This window comes from Vanessa tameamea, chromosome 5, assembly GCF_037043105.1.
Source record: "Vanessa tameamea isolate UH-Manoa-2023 chromosome 5, ilVanTame1 primary haplotype, whole genome shotgun sequence".
Classification (NCBI taxonomy): domain Eukaryota; kingdom Metazoa; phylum Arthropoda; class Insecta; order Lepidoptera; family Nymphalidae; genus Vanessa; species Vanessa tameamea.
In genome coordinates, this window is record NC_087313.1 from 6,469,889 (window position 1) to 6,488,325 (window position 18,437).

The 18,437-nt window shown below is 36.7% G+C and overlaps 1 protein-coding gene across 1 annotated transcript in view; it reads left to right on the forward strand.

Annotated features, from left to right (window-relative positions):
- The window catches only part of LOC113392616 (filamin-A), a 100,135-nt gene extending 83,322 nt beyond the window's left edge, over nt 1–16,813 (forward strand). Inside the window, exons 27-54 of the mRNA XM_026629116.2 lie at nt 215–394; nt 516–590; nt 1,519–1,678; nt 2,399–2,547; nt 2,761–2,833; nt 2,927–3,094; nt 3,712–3,881; nt 3,992–4,084; nt 4,795–4,939; nt 5,369–5,454; nt 6,065–6,257; nt 7,745–7,966; nt 8,195–8,358; nt 8,858–9,008; nt 9,134–9,382; nt 9,828–10,048; nt 10,409–10,616; nt 10,731–10,859; nt 11,015–11,179; nt 11,504–11,661; nt 11,814–11,993; nt 12,744–12,888; nt 13,066–13,281; nt 13,513–13,686; nt 14,077–14,252; nt 14,682–14,843; nt 15,218–15,397; nt 15,661–16,813. Coding sequence (XP_026484901.2) covers nt 215–394; nt 516–590; nt 1,519–1,678; nt 2,399–2,547; nt 2,761–2,833; nt 2,927–3,094; nt 3,712–3,881; nt 3,992–4,084; nt 4,795–4,939; nt 5,369–5,454; nt 6,065–6,257; nt 7,745–7,966; nt 8,195–8,358; nt 8,858–9,008; nt 9,134–9,382; nt 9,828–10,048; nt 10,409–10,616; nt 10,731–10,859; nt 11,015–11,179; nt 11,504–11,661; nt 11,814–11,993; nt 12,744–12,888; nt 13,066–13,281; nt 13,513–13,686; nt 14,077–14,252; nt 14,682–14,843; nt 15,218–15,397; nt 15,661–15,801 — 4,533 coding nt within the window. The 3' untranslated portion in view covers nt 15,802–16,813. The remainder of the gene's footprint in view (nt 1–214; nt 395–515; nt 591–1,518; nt 1,679–2,398; nt 2,548–2,760; nt 2,834–2,926; nt 3,095–3,711; nt 3,882–3,991; nt 4,085–4,794; nt 4,940–5,368; nt 5,455–6,064; nt 6,258–7,744; nt 7,967–8,194; nt 8,359–8,857; nt 9,009–9,133; nt 9,383–9,827; nt 10,049–10,408; nt 10,617–10,730; nt 10,860–11,014; nt 11,180–11,503; nt 11,662–11,813; nt 11,994–12,743; nt 12,889–13,065; nt 13,282–13,512; nt 13,687–14,076; nt 14,253–14,681; nt 14,844–15,217; nt 15,398–15,660) is intronic.
- The last annotated feature ends 1,624 nt before the right edge of the window (nt 16,814–18,437 follow it).

Below are 18,437 nucleotides of genomic sequence, written 5' to 3' on the forward strand. Positions count from 1 at the left end.
CATATATACTTTAATAGTTTTTTTTATATAATATTGTATTTGCTCAAATTTGTCGCAAATTTTTTTAGTTTATATAAATATAAATAAATGTTAGAAATTTGTCTGAGCCCAGGGTAATCAGATTTAATTCTAAATCAAAACTAAAAAATTAATAATTATTTTATATATTAATTTTTAATGATTATACAAATTTAACTCTTACATATTATTCTAGGGCACACCATTTGTATGCAAAGCATATGACAGCAAACTTGTGAGTGTAAATGGTGGAGCTTATGCTCGCATAGGTGTACCAGTACAACTTGCTGTTGACGCAGCTCAGGCTGGCGAAGGAAACCTCGAAATTACAGTAGCTGCAAGAGGGTTAAATATACCGACCCAAGTTCATCCACAAGTAAGTATTATAATTAATTACACTGAAAGATATTGTAACAAATTAACTTGAAAATACGAACTGATTAAATTTTAAATAATTGTATATAGGCTGGGCTTTCAATTTGATATTATTGTTACAGGGAAATGCCAGATTCACAGTATCATTTACACCAACCGAGGCTTGTGAACATGTTGTCAATGTATCATTTAACAAAGTAAGAATTTATACCTTAATAGTTATAGATGTGTTAAGTCATAGGTGTGCTTCAGGTTAATTTATCTGCAAACATAAAAAATAATAATCTTATTTGCATTAGTCATCACTCATACCAATGCATGTTGATAATTTAGCATGGGTGCACCTTATTGAGTGAATAAAAATAATGTTGTTTAGTACTAAAGTATACAACTGTAACTGATAATACACTGTCAAAGCTTGAAAGACTGTCACAGGATGTCAATATCACTTTTTTTTTAATTAAAAAGCCAATATTCTTTTTCTTAACATTTATTTATGGGACACTTGTATATGCCTACAAAAATGTCATAAAATAAAATAAATAAATGTTAATTATAGATGGTACAAAAGATGATGTTTTTGCTAAAGACCAACCTTTGGGTATAAGTAATTTTCTATTGACTTTATAGATATACAGGTTTAATAGACCGTCTGGCTAGATACCACCCACTCATCATTGTAGAATATGTCATGCATATTCTACCACCAAACAACAATACTGAGTATTGTTGTATTTTAGTTTGAGCGTTGAGTAAATCATAGTAATTTCCATACTGATTACTATAATTATTGTGTAAAAAGTTCTTATTTATATTTAATTTACTCATACTGTCTTCGCATGGGACGAATTGGCTCTTCATAAAACATTTATAATGTAATACATAATTTAACTGTATGCAGTAAAGATCCTAAGAATGTCTTCTTCTGATATCTTCAACAATCATCATTATATTTTGACCAATTTACATAACTAAACTTTCCTCACGAATCAATCAGTCCATTCGTGAAAACTGTATGAAAATCCATCCGGTAGTCAAAGCGGGAATCCTTTTTTTTTCGAGGGAATGATAAGATTATTAAGAGGCACTATTTCGGAATTTAAATTGTTCTCACAATTTTTCCAGATGCGTGTTCCTGGCTGTCCTCTCATAATTGATGTATCAGAAGGTGGAGGGAGCAGTGCAAGAGTTACTTTACCTGGACCCGTACCCCTACATCAACCAGCAGCATTAACACTCCACCATCAATCAGCCACACTTGACCAAATAGAAGTGAATGTCGAAGGTATGTACGAAATCATAATTTCACCTAGATGTGTTTGATTGAATCATAAGATATTAGTTACACTAACATTTGAATACCACTTTATTGCCATGTAATAATAGTTTGGCTTGAAAAGAATGCATTTATAATTTGTTTTGTGATATGTTTTAAAATTAAATCGAGCTAGTCATTTTTTCATAAATACTTTGGTTCTTTTACAGGCTGGCATAAATGAGAGAATTTGTATTCATTTTGAAAGATGAAATGAAAATTTTGAATAATCATAGGACAAAAATTTCCCCTTTTGGACAAACACAATTTTGAAGGAATGACTGAGTCACACAAAATAGTAGTATAGATTATAGAAAAAAAAGAAAAAAAAAACTGCTTCGCAATACTCACCAATTCACCTACTAACTCACGCTTATAGTTATAATCCTAATACGTATATCCCATTAATTTAACAAATTTAACCCGACACTAACTTAGGTTACGTTATATCGCTCACAGTACCAAAAGAAAATTTTATTTTATTATTAGATAAATATGTGTATATTAAGTAAAATATCAGAATACAATCAGCCATATTTTGAAGTATATAACATTTTACAAAGCTCATCCGCTTCGCCCTAACTCCTAACATTAAAAAACAGAGATGTGGAAAAACGAGAGTTAAATGAGAATCGAGCGTAGTGGAGGGGGTAAGGGCGTAGCGGTGAGCTGAGACATGGTGGGGCGTAGGTCCGAACGGCGCGTCGGTGCCGGCGGCGGTGGCGGCCGCGGGCGCCGGGACGTTCCGCGCTGAGTTCGTCCCGCGCGCCGTGGGCGAGCACCGCCTGAATGTACTAGTCGACTCCGCGCCCATACCTGCTAGTCCGTTTCATTTAAAGGTAAGATTGTACCATATCGAAAAGTTACAAGAATGATTACCAAAGAGCTTGCATTTAAAAAAAAAAGTAAGCTATACTTGTAAAATAAAAAGAAAGATATGAACATAAAATTTAAAATGACAAAAAATAAGTTCCATGTATGTCTTAAGTTCCCAACTGCACAAACTTATACTTTTGTTTTTTTTTTTCCTTCATAATTATTTTATCTGTTAGGTATACGATGTGACTGCTATAAGAGTTAAAGATGTCGCTCACGGCACAGTCGGGAAGCCTGTAACTTTTCTCGGTGAGTAAGCGAGAGCTAAATTATTACAGAACACATTTACCTCACGAAACACTGTTCTAAATTTAAATTTCACACAATAATTTATCATGTTAGTTGAAACGATGGCGGCTGGGCCCGGTAACCTGGAAGTGACAGTGAACGGTGGTCGCGTACCCACTGCTGCAGCGGCTCAAGGAGCTCACACATATGCCATAAGCTTCACGCCGAGAGATCCTCGTCCACATACCGTGGAACTGCGGTTCAATGGTGACCATGTACCTGGTAAGTTCAGAATTATAAATATTTAAAGAAATACAGTGAAAAAGACACATAAATGAACACGGAAGTACACAGAAAAGAATAGTAGTACTTCATAATCTACTTTATGACTTATGTAGACTGATATTTATATTGACAGACATTTATATTGCAGATGAATACCATATTTCGATCAAATAATAATAATAATACTCAAACTTAAATTGTGATGCCGCCCAGTAATAAAATAATGTCGGTAAAAATTACAAATTAAAGATAATATACACTAAATTCACAAACAACATGTCTGTGGAGCTACAAATATAAATTTAAAAAAATGTCTATACTTTATAGTAAAGAATCAATATTAAATTAAATTTATGCATGTAATTTGTAAACTAATATCAATTATACCGAAAAGAAATGGCCTTGTAGGTACCATTATTACTTAACGGTAGAGCTTTGTGTACAAAACCCTACCAGATATTGTATTTTTTTTTATACCACGATTACATTTACCGTACTTCTGCGACAGAGATTGGGAAAGTAAGTATGTTTGTATGGTAAGTGTACTTTATGTAATAATTTAGGAAATTAATTTTTTAGATATTCAAAGACGCTTATAATATGAAATATTTCAGGCAGTCCATTCGTATGTCACGTGTCAGCACCAGCGCGGGTGATTGGTGCAGGATCAGGGGAGTCCCCCGACAAAGTATCCGTGGGCGACGCGTACACGTTCAGTGTTGATTCCCCAACATCCCCGCACGTTGAAGTGTTGGGTCCAGCTCGCAGGCCCGTATCCGTTCAGGTGACATACAAAACACTTTTAATTTTTTTTTTGAGAACGGAGTGAGTGAGTTTTTATAAGTGAACGGAACGACGTATCGAGTCATTTAAATGTATAATATTTTCTTTTAGGTTTCGGCTGAAGAGACTGTTGGTGAAAACGAACCGAGTAAAAGATATACGATATCATTCGTGCCCGTTGATGTCGGAGACCACAGCATCGAGGTAGAGTTTATTATACATAAATACTAATTGATACTCTCTCGCGTCGTTATGCAATACAATACCCCCCCTTATATATCCCCCCTTATATATCCAACCATCAGATATCTCTAGCGTTATCCCGCTGATGATATTACGTCCAGTCTTTCGAACGTGATTTAATGACAAATATCAAAACACTGATAAACCTTTCGATAAAGTTTAGTAAAGGACATTTGATAATTTGTCAAAGGACTTATGGACTTATGGAAGGATAATTTGTCAAAAGACTTAGGCAACTTATGTATCAAACAATAGACGATGTATTTATATGTCCACCTATCCGCAACTTAACGACTTAATGTACACGATATTCTAATAGCAGGAGGAGAGATGAACCAATTGACATCTTCCATGCGATTTGTTAATAGATCTGCTAAGTATATTATGAATTACGAACTGTTATTTTTTCATATATATATTTATTTATAATACAATTCCAATCAAATACTAATATATATATATACAATTAAACTTCAACAGTTCCGAAAACATTTCACCAAAATTCAAAACGCCATTTTTTACGAATCCATAATGTAAACCATAGATTATATTCGTGTCATGTCAATTGATGGTCGAATTTGTTTGTTTATGTATGCCCCTGTCATTTGAATCGGCTATAGTATCATGCTGGACAGTATCAGTAGTAGGACTGTATTTGTATATTGTTTTAGGTTCGTGCCGGTGGAATGGGTGGTCACGTTGAAGGAAGTCCGTTCCTAGTTAAGGCTTACAGCGCGTCTCGTGTCTCTGTAACTGATATATCTCCCGGCGTCGTTGGAAGACCGGTTTCCTTCACCATCAATGCCTCCCACGCAGGTAAATAGCATTTTTTCTTATCATTTTGTAGGAATAGTTTGTTTAGCTGATAAAACTTAACTTATGTGCTTCGACAACTGTAGTAGTATTCAGATACATTTTCAAAAGATATATTATAGCAGTATTAAAGATTCGCCCACGAGGTTATAAATCATTCAGTTGTTACAGAACGCGTAAAGGTTTTGCTTGTTTAACGATAAATACTTTTAGTTCTCAAAGGGATAATGTATCTTCCTGTGATTCGTATGCTAGGAATTTTAAAAAAAAAGTAACATTTTTATTTTATATAATGAAACAATTATGTATTTTTGATCATTTAAGTCTTATATTTTCTAAATATATCCTTCAAATAGTTAATTTACAATTTTATTATAAATTTAGTACTAAGTTATAGTTAGTGTAGATTAATACCCATGGGCATTATTTCAGGCGCCGGTAACTTGGAGATCATTGTAGCAGTGAACGGCAGGAATGTACCTAATTACGTCCAAAGCGAAGGAAACGCTAGATTTAAGGTACGGTTCAGTCATGCCTGTTATTATTGTTGAGAAAATTATATAAAGATTTACAGCTTTTTCTGTAATTGTCTTCTGCTTTCGAAAGTCAAATAAAAGTGCCCACGTACATTTTTAAAATTAAAAATTTAAGGGTTAGACGCACTATTTTGTATATTTAATTCAATATGACCTAAAAACAACTATACATATAGATATCATTGGCACTCACACATTTATATAATGCGTTATAGACCTGTTCACTCGCAAAAGCGCGCCTCTGTGTTAAATTATCGCGATGCATTAAGTGATGCTTGTGCTTACAAGATGTTGTAGTGTGTGTGAGACGACTAATGCAATACAAATAATACAAATTGCTACTTTAATTAATTTATTTTAACCAATTAAAAATGTGATCATATTTGTTAATGCAAGCCAATATTTGAAAGTTTTTATTTTTTGATGTATTTTGGTGGACGAGCATTTAGGCCACCTGATGGTATGTGGTCACCACCGCCCATAGACAACGGCGCGGTAAGAAATATTAACCATTTCTCACATCGCCAATGCGCCACCAAGAATTGTCACCAAGTTTGACAGAAATGTTGCAAGGCATGTTGAAATGTTCCAGGTGAACTTCAAGCCCACGGAGGCGGCGCCGCACACGCTGTCGGTGCGCTTCAACGGGCACGCGGTGCCGGGCTCGCCGTTCTCGTGCGCGGTGTCGGCGCCCGCCGCCGCCGCCGACGCGCGCGCCGCGGGGCCCGGCCTCGCCTCCGCGCCGCGCGGGGAGCCCGCCGACATACACCTCACAGGCTTCCATAGTGAGTTAACCCTTCAAAAACATCTTTGGTACACTTGAACAGTTATCGAGATCTCAGAAGATCAATAATAAAATGTTTTCGTTCTTATATATCGAAAATATTTCACATCCTTTTCATTTGTTTTGGAAATTAATCACACACTATCTACATATGTGTATTTTAAAAAAACTAACCTTACCAATCACTTTTCTAAATTAAGTTTATGAACAAATTCCGAAAATTATAACATAGTAGTAAATTATTTCACAAATATCTTTAAAATATTTTAAAATTAGTTTTATGTTATTGTATATATATTGTAGTTTTATGTATATATGTATATTGCTTGATAATTGATACTACCATTCGAATTAGTATGAAGTCTAGAGTCTATTTTATAAAACATAAATACTGGCTGGATTTTGTAACTGAAATTTTAAATCAGTTTCAAAGATGTTTCACTCAGATTGAGTTCAAATTTGACACAGACTTCAATATATCCTCCGATTTGTCACTACAATACAGTCTAGAATACTAAATAAAGTAATTCTGAGTACCATTTTAAGAACTTATCTGTGTCTGTTATAATCTGTCTACATTTATTTTTCTGTATATTATTTACATTTGCTAACAATTTATAATCATTGTCTGTTTGTTTATGTAACAAATACGAATGCTTATAAACATAATACATTGATGTTAATTATAGTCTCTTAGTTCATTATCTTTTAGTATCATAGGATCGTGTAACATGTTCAGTATTTATTGAAGTGTTTGAATATATATCTTGATAAATTGTTACACAGCCATGTTGAAACTGGCCTTTATGAATGGATATAAATTATTTTTAATAAAATGTAGGTACTTATTTATTTATATGCATATTATATATTCAAAATATGTTGACTATGTTCTCGGTTTCGCATATAAACTGTGGCAATACTAATTTAATTCAATTAAATAAAGCATAGTGCTTGATGTGTGTGGCGTGCGTGACTTCTGTAGGGATGTTACATAAGAGCAAACTCGACATTCACACAGAATATTAAAGTGAAATCTCCAAAAGTGACATTTGCGATTTGCCGGCAACGCACCTGCAACTCCCCTGGTGTTGCAGATGTCCATGGGCGGTGGTAATCACTTTCCATCCGTGAGCCTCCTGCTCGTTTGCCCCCTATAACATAAAAAAAACATGCCATATTGACTATAATAAATAATTATAATTAAGAAATAAAAGTGAGTTCTTACAGAATAGTACTATTCGTCTTTACACCTAATAATGATTTCATCTCTTAGAAATAATTATAAAACCGTTACTTATAACATTCTTATCTTAAAACATAAATAGATATTATTTATTTTTCTTGTAAGTATCTCTTAGAAGTTTGAATGAAGGAATTTCGGATAAACATTCCTATGATATATAGCACGCCATCCCTCCTATAAATGGGATGAAGGCAAGCGAATGAAAACGATAATGATTAAAAAAATCCTAATATATTTTTCAGCTGGAGAACCAACTATATTCGTTACTGGACCCGGCGGTAGCAGTGTCCGTTCCCGAGTAACTCCATCGGGGGATGGCCGTTACACTGGTACTTACACGCCGGAAGCGGTAGGAAGACATAGCGTGCAAGTTCAATGTGCTGGAAGACCTGTCCCCGGCTCGCCTTTCACGTGCAACGTGTATGACGTGCGAAGAGTCAGAGTTACGGGACTTGGACCTGGGGGTAGGTTATTTTATTTGCATGAAATAAACAATGAACCTGCGTAATAACTGACAATCGCTGTTAATACGTATAATATTGTTTCTTAGAAGTAGAATATTTTGTAATGACTTTATTATATTCTTATGATTAACATGATATCTGCCTATTTCAAGATATGGCAATGCATTGAGATCATACTGTATATAATGCTTCATAATTCAAATAAATTAATTATGCAACTCTTTACAGATCTAGAAGGGACATTAGAAGGATTTAATCTGGACGAAAATGCTGATGAGGAGCGAGGCGTTGAAGTTGGCAAGCCTGTCACATTCAGTGTAGACGCCGCTGGAGCCGGAGAGGGCACCCTCGAGCTGGTTGTGTCTACACCGTCAACCACGGTCAAAGCTGAAGTGAGTACTCACACACGAAGTCTCTTTGTTAATTTATCGACTTGTTCATACTAATGTATGATAGACGCCCGTGCTTACAAAAAGTAGTAGTCTGCGAGAAAAGTCTAAAAGAAAAGAAAACAAAATACGTCTACATCTCGGGACGCGCGACAGAAGTGATAACTCGCAAATCGCTGCCGAAAGCGTAAGAGAAAGGGAAGCCAGACAGACTGGCGCCGTAACGCGTTACGTAACGAAGCGGTTTACCCATGAGAAGTTATCATTTCCAAAATACAAATTAAATTATAAGATAATATCAGTTCTTTGATATTTTTTTCAAATAAATGTTTTCAAACAAAACTAATCGACTTCAAATTAATGTGGAAAAATTCTAGCAACGTCTGTATCGGTTTTTTTTTTTGCACAAACACCAGACACAATTCAATACATGATTCATTAGCACCAGACAATCAACCTTTGGTCATTTATTGATATTTAATTTAATCTTATATTGCCTTAGGTAGTAGCAGTCGCCCGAGGGCTGTACGACGTGACGTTCGTCCCGGTGTCCCGCGAAGCGCACCGCGTGTCCGTCACGTTCAACGAGCAGCCCGTCCCCGGCAGCCCCTTCGTATGTCGAGTCAGCGAACCGCACACATACGTTCAAATAGGTAACTCACTAATTTATTTAAAAAACCAAATTATTAAACTGTACTTTTATTTATAGAATTTAATGTCCGTGTAAGTTACATTTTTAATTTTACTTTCTTAATGTTTGTGATAATTGTTTTTAAAGGTGGAATGGCATCAATAGAAATCGATGAGACTCTGTCGGATGTTGAAGTTGTATCTCCCGCCGGATCACGGATATTCGAAGCCCATCTCGAAGACACCGGTCTCCTAACATTTCCCGCTAACCGCGTAGGAAGATATCTAGTGAGAAGCTCCAGAGGGCCCGTCGCGGAGGTGGAGGCGTTGGACGCGTCTGCAGTGAAGGTGCTTTCTATTGGAGATGCGGTGGCACATCGGCCTGCGATATTAACTGGTGAGATTATAAATATAATCCCTAAAAAACGGGTTTCATTAGGTTCATACAAATCGCTGAGACTTAGATAGTCTATTAAACGAAGTAAATTATATATGATGGTATCACAACGTAAATAAAAACTACCAGTGGGCCAACGACTAGACAACGTCAATCGCGTGGGGTCCGCGAGGCGAAAGAGGGGTGGCAGCGAACCCAAGCTGCCATACACTCGTTTGGGACATGCTGTTCAGTGGTGTAAAAAAATTTTGTTGTTTAGTTGTGATTTAATTCAACATTATATTTCTGGTTCTGATACCCGAAAAAAATGCAGTACCAGTAAACAAATACAGAAAAGACTAAGTATAACTCGGAATAGCGACATTTCGCAAGACTTGTGTGATGGTCTCTACGCTGTGCTGGTACCGTGCGAAGGTTGGCCTAATCCCGCGTTGGGCGTCGGCAGTGAGCACGGCAGGCGCGGGCGCGGGGCGGCTGGCGGCGCGCGTGTGGTGCGGCGGCGCCAGCGTGGCGCACTCGGTGCGGCGGCGCGGCGGCGCGCGCATGGAGCTCGTGTGGCACCCGTCGCGCGCCGCCGCGCACCGCCTGGCGCTGCTGTGGAGCGGCGTGCCCGTCGCACGCGAGCCGCTGCTCGTCGATGTGCTGCCCGCGCACCACGGCCAGGAGGTAAACTATACGCTATTTATATAGGTAGGACTCTATGCAGTTCCATCTTAAAGGCACAACCCCTACTTCATTATCTTGCCGAACCAAACACCAATATTTTTTTTCGGTATACTGATTTCAAAGATGAGTGAGCCAGTGTAATTACAGACAAGACGGTTTAAACTTCTTAGATTCACTAGTCGGGACACATTCATGCATCGCTTATGTTAGCATTAAAAGAATACCACTTACTACCCGAGGTACACAAGTCCTAGTCGATGACACATCAAAATGAAGATGTCCACTTTTGGGATGTCAAAAAACTCCAAAGACAAAAAAATATATACACTATAATATTTATATGGATTCATTTTTCATCAGGTGGCAGCATCGGGCCTTGGTTTGTACCAGGCTCAAGTAGGGAAAGTGGCATCCTTCAGTATAGACACCCTCGGGCGACCCGCGAGAGAGTTTGATGTCGTTGTGTCTGGACCAGGCGCTAGAGCACTACCGGTCAGATGTTACCAGACAAAGTCCGGTCTCTTGCAAGCTGAATATTCGATTAATGAAGTCGGACAAAGCACAATAGGTAAGATATGAACGAACTGCTATGATATTCTCATATATCATTCTTTGTTTAGATTTTCGATGCGATTATTCTTAATTTTAATTGTGTTTAAAATGTTTTGTTTTAATTACGCAGAAGTACTACACCTTTCCAAACCGGTCACTGGCAGCCCATTCACATGTGAATCCTTCGATCCGAACAAAGTTATAATATCAGGTCTACCAACTGGGAACATCATCGTTCAAACTCCTATCAATTTCACAGGTAAAATTGAAACTATGTTAATATAGAACTAATTGAAAATTTAATTTACATATATTAATTGAAAAATCTAGAATAGTCTAGATGCAGCGATAAAAAAATATTAATACTTCGAATTCGACGCAAACATGCTTATTTTATTGTATTTTTATTTATAGTGGATACAAAGGACGCTGGTGTCGGCGAACTAGAAGTTATCTGTGAAGCAATGGGTGAAAGGCGAGTTCGGCTACCTATTGACATAAGGGAAGATGGACACACGCATAAAGTCCGCTTAAGACCCACAGTGCCCGCTCACTATCGCATCTATATCACTTATGGAGGTAAATATTCTACCTAATATAAATATAAGAGGTTAAATGTATTATAGATTAATTAAAATGTTTTAGATTTAATTGATTCCACTCTTAATATAGTTTCGATTTTATAGTCCTTCTGAGCCGGATTTTTGTCTACCTAGCTAGTTCCCTTATGTTTGGTAACTTTTTCTGTGATATAAAGTAAGCTATGTTCTCTTCCATACTATAATCTATATATTTGACAAATTTCACTTAGATCCGTACAGTCGTTTCCGCGTGATTGAGTAACAAACCATTCATCCAATCATTCGTATTCATGATATTAGTAAGATTATCAATGAATTGCAGGAGCTCCAGTAGTAGGTAGCCCGGTGTCGCTCGGTGTTCTCAGCGGTAGAGCAAGCAACGCAGCGCGATGCTCCGGCACGGGACTCGCGCATGCGCACGTGGGTAAAGAAGCCGCCTTCACCATTCACTGTGTAGAGGACACGGCGCCCACTGTGCAGGTATATAAATATTTTACGAAATCATAATAACTGTAATCTTGAGTTCATAGAGTTTTCCTTTTATAACTTATGATGGTGCATTAAAATAGAAAGAAAAATTATTTTGTGTGTGTATTTTCTATGTAATTATTTTTTTTCTAAATTACTTTCAGGTTGAAAAATTGACAGATAGCAAAGAAGACACGATAGATTCAGGTCTGCTAGAATGCCGAGTGGTGGCAGGTGCACCCAAAGAGTGGCTCTGCGCGTACATTCCTCTCGTAGTAGGATTATACGAAGTTAGAATATTCTCCTCATCAGGTCCATTGCCAGGAAGCCCGTTCTCTGTTAAAGTAAGTACATATTATTGAAATATCTGTTATATATGGTATAAATAGACTACACATTAACAATAATTTAAAACTTACTATAAATATGTATAACCAAATGTCCAACTTGGCAACCAATTTCTAAAATACGCGCAAGTGTACACTCTTCCTTACGGCCGGGTAGAAATCAACCACAAAAATTACTATAAATGCTTTCCAGTTCGCGAGTATGTAACCTAGCCAAGTACTTTAAAATCTTTATAGCCTTCATGGGAGGTGTTATGACAAATACTTTGACATTGAATTGACGTGATATTATTGGTAGAAATCTTGGATAATCTATGGTATTCACTATGGATTCGTGAATAATTTTGATTTTTTAATGTAAAATTAATTTTCATAAAAGTACTTGAGTGGAATCTACTGTATTATAAATACAGATATACAGCGAATTCGTAATAATGCGTTTTGTTTATCTGTGCTCCTTCTGCCATTGGAATAAACTATACATAAAACTACGTGAATCAATTTTATACGGGCTTAAAACTTAAGCTAAAGCAATGTTGCCTACACTATTAATTTATTGTATAGTTTATAGTACTGTTTTGAATTTTGAATTTAAATTCTATTTGATTTTATTTAGTGTCATGTATTTTATATACAATGGTATTTCTTTCCCGTATTTTAGACCTTATCCTTGATATTACAAATAGCTGATATGTAAATATTCAATTACAATTTATAAGTAAATAATATTTTAATATGTTTGATCAGGTAATAGATACATCGGCGATTGCGGCGGTGGGCGGATGGGGTACTGACAACTCGGGTCGGGTGAGAGCGCCTTCTAAATTAGTGCTGGATACCAGTAATGCGGGCCCGGGAACGCTCGAGTGTCTACTAGCTGGAAGACATCAACGTAAGCTTATTATTTACTACATTTTAATTAATTTTAAATTTTAATGATATTCTACATGAATATATGATTTGCTTCCGATTCATTTTATTTGCTAATAATAATAATACATTTTTTTTCTGTTAAAGAAAAAAGACTATGGACTTTTCACTTATTTATTGTGACATTTCTCAAAAACAGGCGTGGAGACAGTGTCGGGTCGAGCAGTGGTCACACTAACGGTAGTGGAAGGAGTAAGTGGGGAGCAAGAGCTAGAACTGACCTATAACGGAGCATTGGTAGCCGGAGCACCTCGGAGGGCCCTCGTGGCGTCCGGCAACACCGCCGACAGGGTCACGCTGGCTGGACGAGGGCTGGCTCACGCCGCGCCGCATACGCCCGCCGTGTTTACTATTGGTTAGTCCCATTATTTGAACCTTTTAGTAGAAATAGAAAACGTTCAGATTGTAACATTTTTACTCGATCCTGCAGTATAATAGTGATCACACGCTCGTGTGATTAGTCTGCTATCTCAACCCTCACGGTTATAAAAAAGTATAAAATTCTGCAATAACTATACTTATCTAGACTACTCCCTAGAGTAGTGTGGTACGCTAGTGTCGGATGTGACGTATGGTTACCTTGCAGACGGCAGCGCGGCCGGCCCGGGCGCGCCGGAGGCCACACTGACGTCGTCGGAGGGGGAGGCGGTGTCGGTGTCGCTGTCGGCGGCGGGGCCGGGCCTGTGGCGCGCCACCTACACCCCGCGCCGGCCCGGAGACCACCAGCTGCGCGTCGTGTGGGCGGGCAGACTCGTAAAAGGTAACCAACACACTACTTTCGCTGAAAAATAAGGAGCGGGTGCGGCGGAATACCCACAAAAAAATTTATGGGTGCCCATTTTGCCGCTTCGGGGCCCGGGATTAACGGGATCGCTTGCATATGCTACGGTGACCGCAATACGTAATATGTTATTTCTCAATAAGAGTAACTAACGAGTCACGTTGAGAGCTTTGAGGTGGTGCATTTGGGTGGCCTCATTTTGAGTTCAATTTTAACACATTTGTATCATCATATATTAACGTCATCACCGTTCAATTTTATTTTTAAGTATTTATTATAATAATGAAAGATGTTACTCGTTCTCACTCTTGACAATTATTAGCGAATTAATATTTATTTCTGTATGCTTAATTAATAATTTTGTTTCAGGCTGTCCTTTAACAGTGAAAGTAATGGCCGGTTCAGAGAGCGGGGACGCATCGCGGGTAGTATGCTCTGGCGCCGGCCTCGCGGGCGGAGTGGTCGGCCGAGAGATACGGTCCTGGATAGACACAAGACGAGCTGGTCCCGGAGAGTTGACTGCACATTGTACCGGACCTAACAAGGTGAATAACAAATAATAGTAGCAATAAGGTCCGACCGACGGAATATCGGCCACGTCTAAAAACTTCAAGACCACACATCCATAAGAGGGTGTAAAAATAGTGTACTCGAGTCCCCTTACTTTCGTAGCCAGATACACTGGTAATTCGACTAGGCGGGAGAAAGATATCGCTCAGAACAAACAGCTGTATGTTTGCACTTTCCGGAGTGTAATCGCAGTGAAGTTTCCATCTTTTACTCAGTTTCTTGACAGAAATACCTCAAATATTTCAACACCACGATCTCTTCACCGCCTAGCACTAAATAAACAAAAATCTTGAATAAATATTTTTAAAGTATTCTATCGTTTATTTTTCATTACTAAAATCAGCAGTAATGCTAGTATAAAACTTAGTTAACATGTATAAAAGAGTAACCTGACATTCTCGTAGGTGGCTTATTGTGAGCTGTACGAGCATGGCGACGGCACGTTCACACTGAACGTGAAGCCGGCGGAGGCGGGTCGACACATGCTCAGCGTGCAGTTTGCGGGCGAGCACGTGCCCGGGTCGCCCTTCGTGCTCAAAGTCGCCGGCGCACCTGACCCCTCAAAGGTGAGTTTACGTATAAAGTTTTATTTGAGCGTCTAAAATCCAAGTCAGCACGGATAATTTTGTACTTTCAAATTAATATCTTATTATTTCGAACTATAAAATAAGTACATTCTTTATAAGTCAATAGAAAAATACCTTAACACTTCGCCTCTTAAAAGAACATGAGTTTTCATGTCAGTGTATGTCTTTTTCCAAGCCGTTAATGATGTTTCTAACAGTCGTAAGAAAACTCAACTCATTAATTTGTCATTTTTACAAATATTTATTGATACTGAATATAACATATATATTCAGTATCAATATATATATTTTTTAATTTTATAAAATAATAATGATAATTAAGTAAATGTTTTGCCTTGTTCGTTGTTGCACAGGTCCGAGTGTACGGGCCGGGCGTGGAGCCGGGCGTGCTGGCCACGTTCCAGTCGCGCTTCCTGTGCGACACGCGCGGCGCGGGCGCGGGGCAGCTCACGGTGCGCGTGCGCGGGCCCAAGGGCGCCTTCCGGGTCGAGATGCAGCGCGAGAGCCAAAAGGACCGCACTATATTATGCAAGGTATACTATCGCTTATCGTATTCATTATGTTACCAACTTCGGTCTATAATATTTTTAGAAGCCATCTCAACTCAAACCAAATATATTCTTAATTCTTATGTAAAGTCCAAATTGCTATTTTGTTAATTAGAATACTTTTACTATTTAGATTTTATGTATTTGTTTGGTAATAACTTTGTTGGCTACTATTGTAATGGTTGCCTATAATAATAAACTCTAAACCATATACTTACCCTTTAAATAAAAATAATTCATTGTTCTAGTTCTCTCCCACCGAGCCTGGCGACTATCGAGTCGAAGTAAGATGGGCGGGGCGACACGTGCCCGGCTCTCCGTTCCCCGTCATGATCTTCGACACGCAAGAAGAACTACGTCGATATCTACAAGCTACCGCAAACCCATAAGAATGAACTCACAACACCAGCATCTAACACTCGAATCCTAATATACAAGAGAAGTCATAAACATTTAGTGTTACCAATCTAAAAAATTAAAACAAAAAATTGCCTCATTCAAAATATGTAACCAAAATAAACTTAAATAAAAAATATACTATATATGAACGAAATTAATAATTTCATTAATAAAACAGTGATGTATTTTTACAATAATTTTGTCTAATCTATGCTTACGTGAATTTTTTTTTAAAATATTATATCTGCCAATATTCATCCGTGATAGTTCGAGTCATAAAGAGCCTTATATTTAAGGTAGTTAAGACTAAAATAGGTTGTACACGGGAAATCATTTATCGGTAACGTATGTATGCTAACGATCGTAATTGATACAAATAATTACTAATATTATATATTTTCATATTTATTGCAAGTCAAAGATTATTTATCATTATATTTAGTTAAACAATGTGACATAGATAAGTGTATATCTATATATGTAGACATTATATTACGCCCAAAATTAGCTCTTTGGTATAACATTTATTTTATATACAATTATTGATTCTAGTGATATTTCACGTGAAATTCGAATCTCGATATCGTAATAACGTCGGTAGTTTCCTTATTCTGTGTAATACAATACTCGACGAACTAACGAAATCTATAATATCCACGAAGTACATTCCAATAAATAAAATCATGGGAAGCATAATAAATATGTTAATTTGTTAATATTTATTAATAAAGACTTAGAGTTAGGCGCCATCATTTCACTTTTGTAACTAACGAATCTTGTTTCTTGTTATAATTGCCTAGTATTTATTTAAGTAAGATTTGAAATATAATATCGGAAGGTAAATTCATATTGCTGTCTCATTTGTTTTAATAATATTTACTGATGCAAGAAAGAGACAGTGTGACGTAAAATACATATGGTGTGAAGTGTATTTCAAATCTTACTCTTAGTGACTGGGTGAACGCTAAGGGTAACTAATTGTTAATAAATTGAACATTATTATATTATTTGTTTTATTTTATTCAATTTAGAAGATTTTTTGGTTATAATTCAAAAATGGATTAATTATACTAATATTATAAATGCGAAAGTTTGTCTGTCTGTGTCCTTGAACGCCAAGGAAGGGTTGGTTATTTTATTATGCCCAACGTGACGACCAATCCCGAAATGCAAAGCTGCGGCAACGAGTTTTGTATATAGTTTACAAAACTAGTGCAAGCGAGCGGGCGATACTTGGTTGTATATTTGTAGTAGTTATACATTTATATATCAATTTTAAATTAGATTTTATTGATTAACATAAAATGTTTTTTTTTGGATTTTGGTTCGTAGGTACCTTTAAACTCTGCTATATTATAAACAGGTAAAATTGTTTATTTCTATGTAGACGGTTATCTCCGCAACAAATGATCTAATTCTATTTTTTTTCAAGGGTAGATATCTGTATCATTCCTAAATGCTATATTAAAATATATATGTAAATATAATTTTCTTTTTAAAAAAAATCCACTCAACCGCGAAGTCGAAGCCGGGGCAAGTTGGTAGTTATTTCTATATCCTTAGAAATAGTGTCTACAATTACAACTAATTTTAAATAGCTTATGAAATGTAAACAACTGATGATTCATGTTTAATGAAAATTCAGAAAATTAATTCGGAGTGTTTATTTAGTATGAATCATTATGAGGCAGATATCATTTCTCAACGGGATTAGCAAAATTCACAGAACATTACCTACAGCTCACTTGTGTGCGCAAAGATAGATTCTCCGGTGCCTTACTCTCATAGCTTATCGGGACAATCTTCCAACAAGACTAATGTACTTTCATACATGATGGTTTAATACTGCCCCCTTCTAAGCTACAGATTTCTATTAAAAATTAATAAATTGTTATCTTGGCCGAAGATTCTCTATGCCCCAGACTTTATAGTCATACACGATAGTGACAGATCCGGAAAGGGCCTTCTAAAAAAAATTACCTCGGACGTGCAGACTTTTTTTTGGAGACATTTCCCGTATTATAACTACAGAATAAAAAAACAAAGTCGCTTCCCGCTTGTATGTATTTTCCCCTTTCTATGCTTAGATATTTAAAAGTACGCAAAGGATTTTGATTTTTAATAGATAGAAATCAAAGAGGAAGGTTTATATGTATACACAAGTATGCATTGTAGAGAATTACTGATAATGTTAGAAGTTTTTAATGTGTCGTAAATAAACACATTTTTTGCGCTTACATTGCAATCTAGATTAAACTGTGAGATAGATCAAAATAATGTACTACAGTATTGTACACCTTAAAAAGGCCTACAAAAAAGTCCGCGTTGGTACATGTCTATCTCTTAGGGATAACCCACAAAAATAATTTTTATCCCTTACTTTTTACGAGAAATAATGGTTTATATACGGAGCGATTTTAAGTAATACAGCATTTATCCTTATCGAATTAAGTACTTTAAATACATTGTGCATTTAATATAGGTCAATATGGCACCGCAGCATGTAATTTAAATGAATATTTTCGAAGATATTACGGATTTAAAATGCAAGGACATAGCATTTTGTATTGTCTAATGACAAAAAAGCTGTGAAAGTTGTATATAAAGACATTCTGTAGTATACATA